Source organism: Aegilops tauschii, chromosome 4, assembly GCF_002575655.3.
Source record: "Aegilops tauschii subsp. strangulata cultivar AL8/78 chromosome 4, Aet v6.0, whole genome shotgun sequence".
NCBI classification, from domain to species: Eukaryota; Viridiplantae; Streptophyta; class Magnoliopsida; order Poales; family Poaceae; genus Aegilops; species Aegilops tauschii.
The window spans coordinates 299781395-299795203 of record NC_053038.3 but is presented as its reverse complement, the minus strand read 5'-3'; the positions used below and the strand labels follow the sequence as shown (position 1 = coordinate 299795203).

The following is a 13809-nucleotide window of genomic DNA, read 5'->3' as shown; positions in this document are numbered from 1 at the left end:
CAAAGCGCCTATGATACGTCGACACGTGGCATGGCCCAACAGAGGCCCATTCTTGTGAAAAGGCTAGCCCATTTGACTTGGTCAAAAGGTGGCAGGCCGGCCCACGACAAGCCTGTTAACGGCATGTTCGCATATAGCCCAATTATAGCCCGCTAACCTAGGGCCCATTTACGGCCTATCCGAATTAGGCCCAGTAGCGTCATCTGGGCCGTCCAATATAATTCCAGCCCGTTTCAACTTCTGGCCCATGTATGGCCCATGACATCTTTTGGCCCATATGAGGCCCTTAGTAACCCTCGGCCCATTAACGACCCGTGGTAAAACTGGCCCATAATGAACAGTGTATCACTTTATACCCATTAACGGCCCATTATTCCGTTGGGCCGTTTCCAGCCCATGTTATCTTTCGGCCTTCTTAGGGCCCATTTATTCTTGGGCTCATTTCCAGCATTCATTTACTTTCAGCCCGTTACTGTCATTTTCAGCTTGTGGGCCAAATACAGCCCATGGTTACAGTCGGCCCATTTGTGGCCCATTAATACGTTGGGCCGTTTTCATAGCGTCATCAAATACGGCCTATTAACGATGGCCCGTTATGGTCGGCCCATGAACGGACGATTTCAACTCTAGCCCATTTACGGCCATAATGTGGTCTGTTATTGGCCCATGTTTGGCCAACCGATCATACGGCCCATAGAAGGCCCATTGATGATACGGCCCGTAGAAGGCCCATTGTGTCTACGCCCCGTAGAAGGCCCATTGTGTCTACGCCCCGTAGAAGGCCCATTGTTTCTACGGCCCTTAGAAGGCCCATTGTTTCTACGGCCCGTAGGAGGCCCATGTTAACTACAATAAATATGTAGCCCATTGTTAATGTGGCCTAGTTTAAAAAGTAGGTTATTCTGGCCATTAGCAAACTGTGGAAAAAGAACTGCACTGACTACAAGAAAACAAATAAACAAGACAACGGAAATAAATAAGCAAGTAACTTACGCTAGGCTATCACGACTATTACACATATTACATCCACTGGGCATCAAAGTTCGCCACCAGTGCAAATATAGGGAACAAAGCAGCATATAAACACCGCAGCAAAACAAGTCCAGAACTGAAACCACTTCAGAAGAGCTCAAGAAACAATATCCTGGGTACCCATAATGCTGGCAAGATGCTTAGCAAGCTTATTAACTTTCTCTTGTTTGGCGCTTAAATCCTCCAGCACTTGCTGCTGCACCAGAAAGTATGCATCTGAATTCTGCAGGGACTTCCTCAGTCCTTCGGCTTCCTGTCGCATAACATCTGATCGATGTCTTTCAACTTGAAGTTGAGACTCAAGAAGCCGAACTGATTCAGGCAGCGAGTACGAAGAGCTGGTGCCAGCAGTAGTAGCCAGTAACTCGAACACTACATCAAGACAGGACTTTGGGGTTGTCTCAATGTCTTCAATATAGTTTTTATCAGCTTTCTTGGAGAACAACAGGGATGTCTCACTATCTTGAACCTGATCTGCATTACTTCCTTTACCATTGCATAACGGGGTACTCTTCTCCAATATTTTATCCGCGTTCTAAAGGAGAAACAAACAAACACATCACAGGTTTACTATGTAGTATATGAAACTCATTTTGGTAAACCAGATCAGTAGTAAGGTGGACAGGATAACAGCATGAAACAAACATATATCTATGTAGTATGGTCACGGTATGGTCTATATCATTCTAGTTTATGTTGCCAAATCAAGATAGATACAGTTCGAATCATATCTATTTAAGACAAAGCAGCATAGACATAATATAAGTGTGGGAAACTACACAACAATAACAACACTTGTAATGTGCATGGCATGAGAACATAATTGTTTGTTCAATTGAAACTGAAATCAACATAGAGCAAGTTACAACAGCAAACACGTTAAAGAAACAGGTTTAAAACATACCTGTTGCGCCATTGGAGTTTCAATTGCATCCTTCAAATTTGAAATTAGTTGGTATGAGTAAATACAGTGATGCAAGAGCAAAGTAGTATGAACCATAGCTACGGAACCTGACCTGAGAACAATTCTTCTTCTGCTTTAAGCATTGACTTGGGGTTCGGAGTGGTGGTCCTCGTGCTTTGGGCACTGCAGTTGCCTTACTAACTGCTCGTGTTTGGGTGCTCTGTGGTGGAGACGGTGCTGTGTCAACGGGAACTGGGTTACTATCTGCTGGGGTTGGGGTTAGAAGGGGTGTACCTGGTTCTCTGTCCAACTGGGTAGGGGTACAATCTGCGTGAGTCTGGGTTATGTGTGGTGGGGCTGGTTCTTGGGCAAGTACAACCGTGGTTCTATCTCCATCGACAGGTAGCACGATCTTTTCTGAAGACCATGTTTTTACTCCCACAGATACTGCCATCCCCCCTCCAATTGAAATGGCTGATAAACAAGAAAAGTAATTGAATGTACAGACATTGTAAGATAGATAGGTGCAATGGATAGTAGGGAAGAAAACAGGGCATGAAATAATTCACATTTATGTTGTCTAACCAAACAGAATAGCAGGACATAATTTCAAATATATGATGGCTAATTAAACAGGATAGCATGACACGATTTCACATGTATGATGGCTAACTAAATAGGATAGAATGACATACTTCAAAATATGATGACTATGTAAACAAGATGACATGATATAACTATACGATGTGTCTATTAAAGTGGTTGGCATGCCATAAATCACAAACATGTCGTCGATGGAAACATGATGGCATGATATAATTCACGGATAGAATGACATAATTCAAAATATGATGACTATGTGAACAGGATGAGATGATATAACTATATTATGTCTTTAGAAAATGGGTTGGCATGCCATAATTCAGATACATGCTGTCTATGTAAACATCATGGCATGATATAATTCAAATATGATTTATATACTAAGGAAGTGAGCAGAGGGCAATCGCATATATGATGTGTCAACTAAGGAGATGGCATTCAACATCGTGTATATGATGTAAAAACTAAGCATTGCAATACAACATATGCATGATATGAGTAATATAACCCTGCCAAGTTTGAGCATACACCTCAGGGGGATAATAGGACTGGTCATCTGCCTCTGAATCCTCCTCTGAAGAGCTATCTGTAACCAGCAACATATCTGCTTCACCAGGTAGCATTGTCTGCTCTGAAGACCTTGTTTTCACTCCAGATTTCTCCATCACCAATTCAAATGGCTGATGCACAGGAAGAGCAGTTGAATATACAAACATTGTCGACAAAAGCAATGAGAAATACAAAAAAAAGGACGGCATGATATAATTCACATATATGACGCTTGGCTAAACAGCATGGCATTGCATAATTCACATATATAATGCCTTGTAACAAGATAGCATTGCATAATTCACATATATAATGTCTTGCAAAAAGATGGCATTGCATAATTCACATATATGGTAATTAGACACTAAACAGGTGGCATTCACACAAATCATGTCTAAACTAAGCAAATGACATAGCAATGCAAGATACCATACGCACGATATGAGCAACATAACCCTGCCAAGTTAGAGCATGCACCTCGGGGGGGGGGGGAATAGGACTGGTCATCTGTCTCTGAATCCTCCTCTGAGGAGCTATCCGTAACCAGCGAGATATGCGCTTCGTCAAATAGCATAGTCTGCTCTGAAGACCTTGTTTGCACTCCAGAATTTTCCATCACCGTGTCAAATGGCTGATGCACATGAAGAGTAGTTGAATGTACTAACATTGTTGACAAATGTAATACGTAACAAAAAAAAGGATGGCCTCATATAGTTCACATATAAGATGACTGGCTAAGCAGGATGGCATTGCAAAATTCACATATATGATGCATGGCTAAACAAGATGGCATTGCATAATTCACATAAACGATGAATAAACTAAACAGATGGCATTCACACAAAGCATGTCTAAACTAAGCAGTTGACATATTTGATGTATAAAGTAAGCAATGCAAGGCACCATATGCATGATATAACCAACATCAGCATGCCAAGTTAGAGCAAAGACCTCATGGGATAAATAGGAGTGGTCTTCTGCTTCTGAATCCCTCTCAGAACAGTTATCTTCCTCTTGATTATGATCCGAAATGGGTGGAGGGGGCTGCCTTTGCGCCCACCATGGAGCGACGTCTGCATGAAATTTTATTGCCACGCAAGGCTCGTCTCTTTTGCTCTACATGTTCAGTTCCATTGTGTACAATAACTCATATGCATAGGAATAAAACATAGTGAGATTATGTAAGGAGTGCATGCACAAATCCAGAGTGATGGTAGCAAACTGTGGATAGACCCAAAACCAATGATAGCAGGCAGATAATAGCTTTAGTTAAAAAATACATATAATGGCTCCTTTAATGTTTGTTTGCACCCAACATGAAACTCATAGTAGACACCCGAGATTAACCAGATAGTAGACAGATAGTACTGATTGTTGCCCCAATATGTACCCCACAACCATTTAAAAACTCAAGTTTCAGCATAAGTTTGGACCTGAGTCGGAGTCTAATAGGTGAACACGACGATAAAGTAGCATGTCATCATATTAAGCGATGCATAACGTAAGCAGACACGGAAGAGTGCGACCTCTCTTGCGGACCCGTGTAGTCCTCAAGGTCATCTGCTCAGTTGATGATGGTAATGTAGTTGTCATGGCTGCCGGCGGCGGGGAAGAAGATCTGAGGCGGCAAAAGACACTCTGGAGAGAGGATCCCTGCTGTGGTGAACCCTTCCGTCGTTGGAGCAGCTGAGCTGGGTGGAACACAGCACCGCAAGAGCAGGACAAACCACACAAGGTTTTCTTTGACACATATCTGTAACAGAAGTAATTGTGTAAGGGCTTGTTTGAATTTGAGGATTCTAACAATGCAGGGATAGGAAATAGACAGGAATAGGATAGGAATGCATGTGCAAACCAGAGAATTTAAAAACACAGGATTTCTGCCAATCTGGGTGTTTTGTTCACAAGAATTGGAAGATCACAGGATGCAAAGAAGTATGGTGAGATTAAGTCAAACCACAAGAAGTGTACAACCTCTTTGGCGAAGCCATGTCGATCTCAGCGTGATTGGGTTGGCCGGTGAGGATGCTCCGGCTGACTTGGCTGTCGGAGGAGGGGAAGATGATCTTAGGCGTCTGGAGATGGAGCCCGAGGTACTGCTCCGCTGTGATGGAGGGTTTCGTCGTTGGAGCAGCTCCGGTGAGTTGTACGACGCCGAGGCTGAAGCAGGACAAGAGAGACAACATTAACCTGAGTGGAATTCTAATAGCATCTCCAATAGATGACGTAAAATACATAACCACAAAGTGCTAGATGTATACATCAGCCGCTCATCTCTGAACTTAACTATCGAAACTGAATTTAACTGTCGAAACTGAACTTAACTGTCGAAACTGAATTTTGCTGTCGAAACTGAATTTTACTGTCGAAACTGAACGCACTAGAGGTGAGGCTACACGTCAGTCGACTGACTTTTTCATCTCTGGTCAGTCGATTTTGCAGCCGTTGGATACGAAATCAAGGGCCTGTAGTTCATCTTCAACCTCCACCCCCCTGAGCCGCCAGCCACCACCGGCCAAACAGCTGCCCCGCCCGCCCCGAAAACACTCCCCACTGCCGGTCTGCCGCCGCCCCGGCCATCCCTCTAGGCCCCCCCGTGCCGAGCTTTGTCTCCGGCGATCCCCACGCCACCGCCCCACCACCGCCGGCGAGCACCGCCCCCACCCTGAACCCTAAGATAGATACTGGGGTACTTCTCTGGCGAGCCCCCTCCCCGTTGCGGCTGGTTCTTCCTTAACTCCGGCGAGCCCCCCACCCCCTGAAAATCGACTGACCCAAAAGTCGATTCAATCGACTGAAGTGTAGCAAAATCGGAGCAGCATCGCAAGTAAGAGCAAGAGCGAGAGCAGCAGCGCTATCAAGAGCAAGAGCAGACCAGGCAGGGGACCGAGAGCAAGAGCAGAGCAGCAGCGCGAGCGAGAGCTAAAGCAGCAGCAGCTCCTACTGATGTGGACGTCGCTGCCGAGGGAGCGACGCTGTGGAGGAAGTGGCCGGCGACGCCGCGGTGGATGGAGCCGCGCCTTGTCGGCTCGGGACCGAGCGCCGGCAGCACCGTGAGATCGAATCAAGAAGAAAATGCGGCGATTAGTGTACAACCTCTTTGGTGGCGCCGATTAGGCCGCAGCTTCATCCAAGGAAACGGTGATGCTGATGCTCTTCCGGTGGTGTAGGTGAAGACGGCGGTGTGGGAATGGAGGTGGCGCGAAAGATGAGGGGAACGTCGGGGCAGCTCCTTGGAGGTGGAGGACGGGGTGGCTGAACCGGCAGGATGACCAGATCGACGACGGATCCTCATCCGGTATGGTGGATGAGGGACGTCAAGGTGTTGCTGTGGACGATGTCGTCGGGGAAGAGGCTCCGGCTGGGTGGCGGACGGAGGAGGGTGTGGGGCTTCGCGGGTTTTCCCGGCCTCGGTGTACGAATGGGTGGGCGGATGGGATGAGAGTGGGGAACCATGGCTTAGGGACGCGCTTGTCCGAAATGTGGGGTAAGTTACGAAAGTACCCCCACCGATTTGAGGCGGTTCTTTCAGTTCAGGGGTATCACGGGAATTTCGTGTGTCGGGATTTCACGGGAGGTGGGAGTTTTCGCGCGCGTTGTAATTTTGGAATAGCAAGGCGCGGGTTGAGATGGAGGGAGTTGTCGGAGCACAACGAGACAAAGATATATCTTAAATATTTCGGGCTAACAAGGCGCGGGTTGAAATTTCCGGACAAGCCTAACGTGTACTGTACCAAATCAATTCGCACTACAAATGTCATTCAAAACTTTGAATTCATGTTATGTTCAATTAAAATATTTCGCTACGTGTATAATGCATGCAACCTAGTACTCAAATGAACGTTTTAGTGCATTCCAAACGTATATACTACCGCGTCAATATGAACTAAATTTGAATTCGTTTCTCTATTTGAATAAGATCTACAATAATGATTGTTGTGAAGTCAAAGCGTTTGAATTCGCTTCTCTGTTTTAATAAGATCTACAATCATCATTATTGTCAAGTTAAACCATCATTTGTGTATTATCTTCACAGCACACCACATGATTAGTTTCGAGTTACATATGAACTATGTGTACTATATGAACTCGAACTCGATTTTTTGTATCCACTTTATGTTGATTTCAAATCATAGTACATTTCAAGCTCTAGCTAGATCTTCACAAACTAAACCATGTCTCATATGTATAATGTGTTTATCACATTATGTATGGTGCCCCGCCCCCTACGCCTACAAGTATTTAGATGTGAGTTGCAAACACCACACATTACCACAAATTCAAATAAAATGTGAGAATGTTCGATATATAGTATTGTTTAGATTGTTCGATATTTAGTTGTAAGCTGCAAACGCCACACATTATCACAAATTCAAATAAAATGTGAGATTGTTCGATGTATAGTATGGTTTAGATTGTTCGACATTTAGCTGTGAGTTGCAAACGCCATGCATTATCACATTATGGTATAACATGTGCAAAACCACAACACGCATATCACCTCTATATTCATGCATGCATATGTTTAAAACACTATGATCTCCTATTCAAATATATGAATCCACTTTCATATCAAATTATGATCTTTGTCAGTCTCTTACACCCACACAATCCTCTAACCTTTGTAGCTACCACTAACTTTCTCTCGTGCATGCACACGCCATCCTCGCCCTCCCCCTCCCTCAAAAACAGCATTCTTTCCATCGCGCACATTCAATTTCTTCTTCTTTAGGTCGTTCTCCCACAGTCTCCACAACTCCTTTCCGAAGCACAACGATCGATAAACCTCTCCAGCGATGTCTGCCTACAACATACACACGCACCTTCAATCTCCTCCTTTATGTGTCCTTGCCTCGTGTCTCTCATACGGTCCCACTCACGTGTAAACTCTCGCCCCTCTTTTCATCGATCTCACAACCGCACACTCCTCCGTCTATCTAGCTAGTAGTTGGGCCTCTCGCACCACCTCCTAGCTCCATTCTCTCTGTCTATCCGTCTCATCGAGCCTTATTTGCCTATAACAAATGGACGTACACTGACCGATCTCCCGCTATACATATAGCTAGCTTGGTCCTTATAACTCGTTTTTCCCCATGCGTCGATCGATCTACCTCATTAGTTATGTCTCTCCCTTCCTCCGACAAACAACAATTGATCTACCGATCGATCTAGTTAGGTTTGCTTACCAAACACATGGTTCGCCTTCATCATCCATGGATGTGTCCCGACAGATCTATCACACCAGGCACACACAGAAACACATCCCCACTCTTATTGATAATATTGCAGTTCCACCCTCAGTTTGTCTAGTAGGCCTCTCCCACCATCTTCGAGAAGCAACTCCATCACCCATCCAGCACTCTACCCCTCTCCCTCCCTCTCTCTCTCCTCTCTCTCTGTCCCATCCTATTTCCCGTCCTTCAGTTATGTATGGATGTCGACCGATCTCCCTCAAGACATAGCTGGGTCTCTCCTTCTCAACACATATACGAGTCGTTCTACCTATATAGTTAGGCCTCTGCCTACCCCTCCCCCCACCCACTCGCACACACACACACACACACACACACACACACACACACACACACACCGATACATCGAGCGCTCTAGTCATGTCTCCCTGCCACACACAAACTTGACCTGTGCCCTCTGACGTTCCGGTAGCTAGGTCAGTCGCCCTATATCTTTGACTTGCACACACACACAATTTCGATGGCTCTCTTCATCGATCTCGCACCCACCCACTTGATCCTCTCTTCGACTCTATCGATATCTATGATCCCTCCCTCTCTTCTCGTGGATCGCCCGACCCTCTATATATGATATGGATAGGCCTCCATTTCACACACATTGCATGCAAAATTTTGTTTGAGATGTCATCGACACATATTCCCACAAATACATTCACGAAATCAACCTCCAACCCCCCAAAAACAAAAAACACTCACGAACGCACAAGCCATTTGTCTAGGTTTGTATCTCTCACACACACCCACGTAGGTGGGGGACGTGCACGAAGAGAAGAGGTGCACGCACGGCGCATGTACTCCCGTCTCTTTCCCAACCACACCCGTGCGGGTACACGGTGGAGCTCATTTCTGTACGAAAAGGCAGCCCACCTGGTAACTTGACACGTGTACTGGTTGTCCACTAGATGGAGGGAGGATCGTCTACCATGGGTGAACAAACAAATTGCGACTTGACGCGTTATGTTAAAAAAGAGGCAAACCATGTGGGGCCTACCTTAGAGGCAAGGCTCTATACACTGGAGTACTTTTGATGTGTCCCGTCAACTCGCAGCACGAGGAGAAGCTTGCTTAGTACGCCGTCTCCCCCGCCCACGGGCGCAGTGGCTCGCAGGATGAGGTGAAGCTTGCTTACTATGCCTTACGCCCGCTCCCCCGCCCACGTGCGCGGTGGCTCGCAGGACGAGGAGAAAATTTTACTAGTACTCCCTCCGTTTACTCCTCGTCCCTACTACCTTGGTTAGAGAGATTATCATATTGTTTGGAATATATGTCCTTTAGTAGATTTCAATATGAACTACTAGTACATACTCCAAACACTGATGTATATAGACGTATTTTAGAGTGTAGATTCACTCATTTTGCTCCGTATGTAGTCCATATTGAAACGGACATAATAGTATGCACTCTCCCTCGCCCCTTGACCCTCGCCACGTGGTGGACGTGCAGCAATTCATTCGGTCTCATATAGCCAGAACGATATATACTGCAGTACCATTATTGCTCGACTTCCCGAAGAGGCGAAGAGCCAATCACAAGGTTAATAGTTTGGAGATGCCAGGCGCAAGGTTTATAGGGGAACGAGTAGTAGGTTCCGCGTCATTTATAAATAAAGTTTTTTTTCTTCAGTGGCACGTACGCAATATAAATAGGTTCATATGGAGAGAAAAGGAAACCGCTCCACTATATACATAGGCAGGACGAGCCTACACGGTTGCTTGCTGGGGTTGCTCTCTTCAGTTTTCACACTCTCTCGCACAAAACCACTGTGGCCACATCTCTAACATCCCGGCAGATCACGTCCGCCGGGGGAAGGGGTGGATGCTTAATGTAGATGCGGTCGCCGTCGCCGACGGCGAAAACCCACTGTCGGCACGTCCCGATCACGGGTCCCCGCCATTCTCTCTCACAAAGCCGGTGAGGTTGCCTTCGTCCATTGCTCACTGCCGCGACGTGGGTAGTTGCCTCCTCCCGCCGCCCTCCTCTAGGTTGAGCTACGTCCCGACATCCCTCAGGTACAACTCCCTTTACAGCTGGCTTGCACCACTGCTCCAGCTGCCCACATCACTCCATGTGGATATTTCTCTACTTCTTTGCCCCGCACATACCTCTACTGGCTTCTACGTACTGTATTTGTGATGAGTTTATGTCTCATCAACTAGTCCCAGTAATCTTATTCTAATCACGCTTCTTCAATTTCTTTGCCACAGGGATGCTCATCTCGATTTTGGTGAAACTGCACAAAATGATCCGATGGTCAAAGGGTTGCAAACTTCATTTCTTAGGAAGCGCTGATGTTGCCAGCAAATTAAAGCCTGGTTAGGGTTTACGGTTCAAGGGCTAGGGACTGCATGGATCATTTTTTTCTTTAGCTGTCTCTGTTTCAATGGCTAGGGACTGCATGAGTAGTAGTAGTACTGTACGCCTTACGTCCGCTCCCTCGCCCACGCGCGCGGTGGCTCGTAGGACGAGGAGAAAATTTTACTACTCCCTCCGTTTACTCCTCATCCCTACTACCTTGGTTAGAGAGATTATCATATTGTTTGGAATATATATGTCCTTTAGTAGATTTCAATATGAACTACTAGTACATACTCCAAACACTGATGTATATAGACGTATTTTAGAGTGTAGATTCACTCATTTTGCTCCGTATGTAGCATAAAGTTGAGACACTTATTTTGGAACAGAGGGAGTACATATTTGCTATGATCTGTCAATCATTGAGATGCAATAGCATGCATGTTAGTCTCCTTTGTATTTGATGAAATGTTGCAACGGGAAACCTTGGACGCAAGATACATGTAACAGAAGCTGGAAGCTTCATAGCATTGTACTATCTCGCTGAGAAATTACAGTACGTACTATACAAGTAGTACTATGTAAAGAGTTAGGTGTCGCACGGTGTCCAGAAAATATGGTGATAGTGTGAGGTGGGCCATGTAATCACTGAGCCTGCATGTTTTCACTGCTCTTGCACTCCTCCGCCGTAAGAATGGAGAAAATTGTAATCTAGTAGTACCTCCTTTCGCCGAAAGTGTGGGACATCCAGCAGTCCTACCACCTCATTAATAATGACCAATGAGCCGTCAAATCACATAGACCCAGCAGTAAGTTGGACGGACGAAGCAACCATCACTCTTGAATCTGCTTCTCCCTTCAACGCAGGCGCCAGTGAGAGGTCGCGTCCGCTCTGCCTGGGCATGAATGCGGCACCGATTCTTTGGATCGGCGCTGACCGTTTCAGGCGGGAAGCGCGCGCGGGCGATGGAGGGGCTTTGGGTGGGCCAGGCTGGTCAGGAGCGGGCGTGGCAGCTGTCCGCCTGTCCCTATCGGACGCCCGGAAACGAGAGGATGCACCGACTCTCACAGCTAAAATCGTACACTACACACCATCTCTCCGTAGGAGTAGGTCGATCTGTCGCTCTCTCTAACACACACATGTTGTTAAACACGCACACGCACACACAGGTTCATAGAATAGGAAAATCGTGTGAGTGTGAAGCCACAGGAAGTGAGATACAAATGGAGTACGTACAAGAAGAGAAGAGGCATCTCTTAGTTGTTTGGATTAATTGTTGCGTTTAGAGACAGAAATCAGGGCTTTGATAGGAGGAATGAACGGTCAAGTTTCTCCTTCTCCTCCAATCTGCTTGCACCTTGGTCCCGCTGCACCTTCTAACGTGACTTATTACACCTAGACGGAGGGAGTCGTACGAGATACGGTGGCACACTGACTTAGGTCGAATACAAGTGCCCAAAATTGTGTGCATGTTATAATAAGGATTCACTTAAAATAGTACGTGAGCGAACAGAGGGATCAATTGGACAGTGTTCCCGAGCAGTAGCGAGATGTGTGAGGTAAGATACACCGCTGGTGCTTTTAATTTTTCTTATTAATTTGTTTGTTTCACCCTCTGACTGGTGGGACCCAACGTACTTCATGGAGAGAGGTAAGGTGACTAAGGCTACATTATTTCTGCACCACTGTAGATAGTCTTACCACCAAAGCCACATGACACGATTATGATTTAAATCCCAATGACTCCCACACACACAACAAACACGGCATGCTTGTCACACGAATACAGGAATGTATAAAAGGTTATTTTCCTCTCGTTGAACATAACGGGAGGGTTGTGTAGCTGGTTAGCCTGTTCGCTCATCAAACTTGAGGTCTCGGGTTCGATAACTACACTTGAGCATAATTCGTGCCAGGAGGATTATTTGACTGGTCAAAATGGATGGATACGGAGCTATACGATCTTGTAGTGACCGTATAATCACCTCATCACGTATAAGCTACAGCCTCGGCGCTTGTTTTCTAGGGTTTGCACTCTTCACACTCTCTCCAGTATATATATACACGCTGGAGCGCTTGTAGTTGCTCTCTTCACACTCTCTCACCCTCTCCAGATCTAAACAAGACTTCGTTGGCCTCTCTCTCTCCCCTCACTCCTGGTCTGCTTGTAGTTGCTCTCTTCACACTCTCTCACCCTGTCCAGATCTAAACAAGACTTCGCTGGCCTCCCTCTCTCCCCTCACTTCTGGTCAAAGAGCCGTCCGCCGGGAAGGGAAGGAGGCTTAACGCTGTCGCCGTCGGCGAGGGAGGGAATCCACTACCGGCGCAGCTGTTCACTTTCACCCAGCGGCGGCGCAGGAGGGCCTCCGACCCCTTCTTCTTCGCCGCCGTACATAGTGTGGGTCGAACGGCCTCCGGTCGCCCACCGAACCACACCCCAAGAACCTTAAGGTATAATTTACTTATTCCACATGCATTGCTCTAGCTGCATGTGGGCTTTTTCCGCTTCAGCTGCACTCGAATCTAGGTGTTGGATCAAACAGGAAAGTAGTGGGGAAAGTTGTATACCATGAATCTAGGACGTGGTTCAATGAGGAAAGGAATGGGGGAAGTAGTGGGAAAAGTTGTATAGCATGAATCTAGGTCGTGGTTCAAAAAGGAAAGGAAGGGGGAAAGTTGTATCGCATGAATCTAAGACGTGGTTCAAAGAGGACAGGAATGGGGGAAAGTAGTGGGGAAAGTTGTATAGCATAAATCTAGGACGTGGTTCACAGTGGAAAGGAAGTGGGGAAAGTACTAGTACAGACTGGCTATCCAGCACCTACGTTGGTCGAAAAGGGAAAACAATGACAAACACAGTACGCACATCTGTAACGAACTGATCTTTTGTTTTGGGGGACGAGGCTGTAGAGTTTGAGCAGGACTAGATTTGCTGCGCTCACATAGGGAAAGGTGTCTAAAGATAACAAAACTGGGACCAACACAAATTAACTCCTTGGTTGTTTGTTCTTTGTTGCAACAGACTGTGCATCACCCCAGTACATCGGTAGATGCACATGGTGCTGGTGCGTCCACTGTCCCGTGCAACTCTTTAGCTGTTGTTAATCTAAGGCCCTGTTTGGTTAAAAACTCCCTAGTCCCTACCTCCTTGGTTCCAGGGACTAAACATGGAC

At 46.3% G+C, this 13809-nt stretch overlaps 1 protein-coding gene across 1 annotated transcript; it reads right to left on the bottom strand.

Annotated features, from left to right (window-relative positions):
* Positions 1–973: 973 nt before the first annotated feature.
* Positions 974–4629, bottom strand: LOC141021510 (uncharacterized). Its single transcript, XM_073497356.1, has 5 exons — positions 4040–4629; positions 3566–3719; positions 2049–3219; positions 1937–1966; positions 974–1567 (listed from the first exon to the last, which is right to left on the bottom strand). Exons 3-5 carry the CDS (start codon positions 2388–2390, stop codon positions 1130–1132), a joined length of 810 nt encoding a protein of 269 aa, XP_073353457.1. The 5' UTR covers positions 2391–3219; positions 3566–3719; positions 4040–4629; the 3' UTR covers positions 974–1129.
* Positions 4630–13809: the final 9180 nt, after the last annotated feature.

Coding starts and splice junctions, on each gene's coding strand:
- LOC141021510 (XM_073497356.1), bottom strand. CDS start 2,390: ATGGCAGTATCTGTGGGAGTAAAAACATGGTCTTCAGAAAAGATCGTG. Junction 1,967..2,048: donor AGAAGAAGAATTGTTCTCAG/GTCAGGTTCCGT, acceptor TCAAATTTGAAG/GATGCAATTGAAACTCCAAT. Junction 1,568..1,936: donor AAACTCCAATGGCGCAACAG/GTATGTTTTAAA, acceptor TTTCTCCTTTAG/AACGCGGATAAAATATTGGA.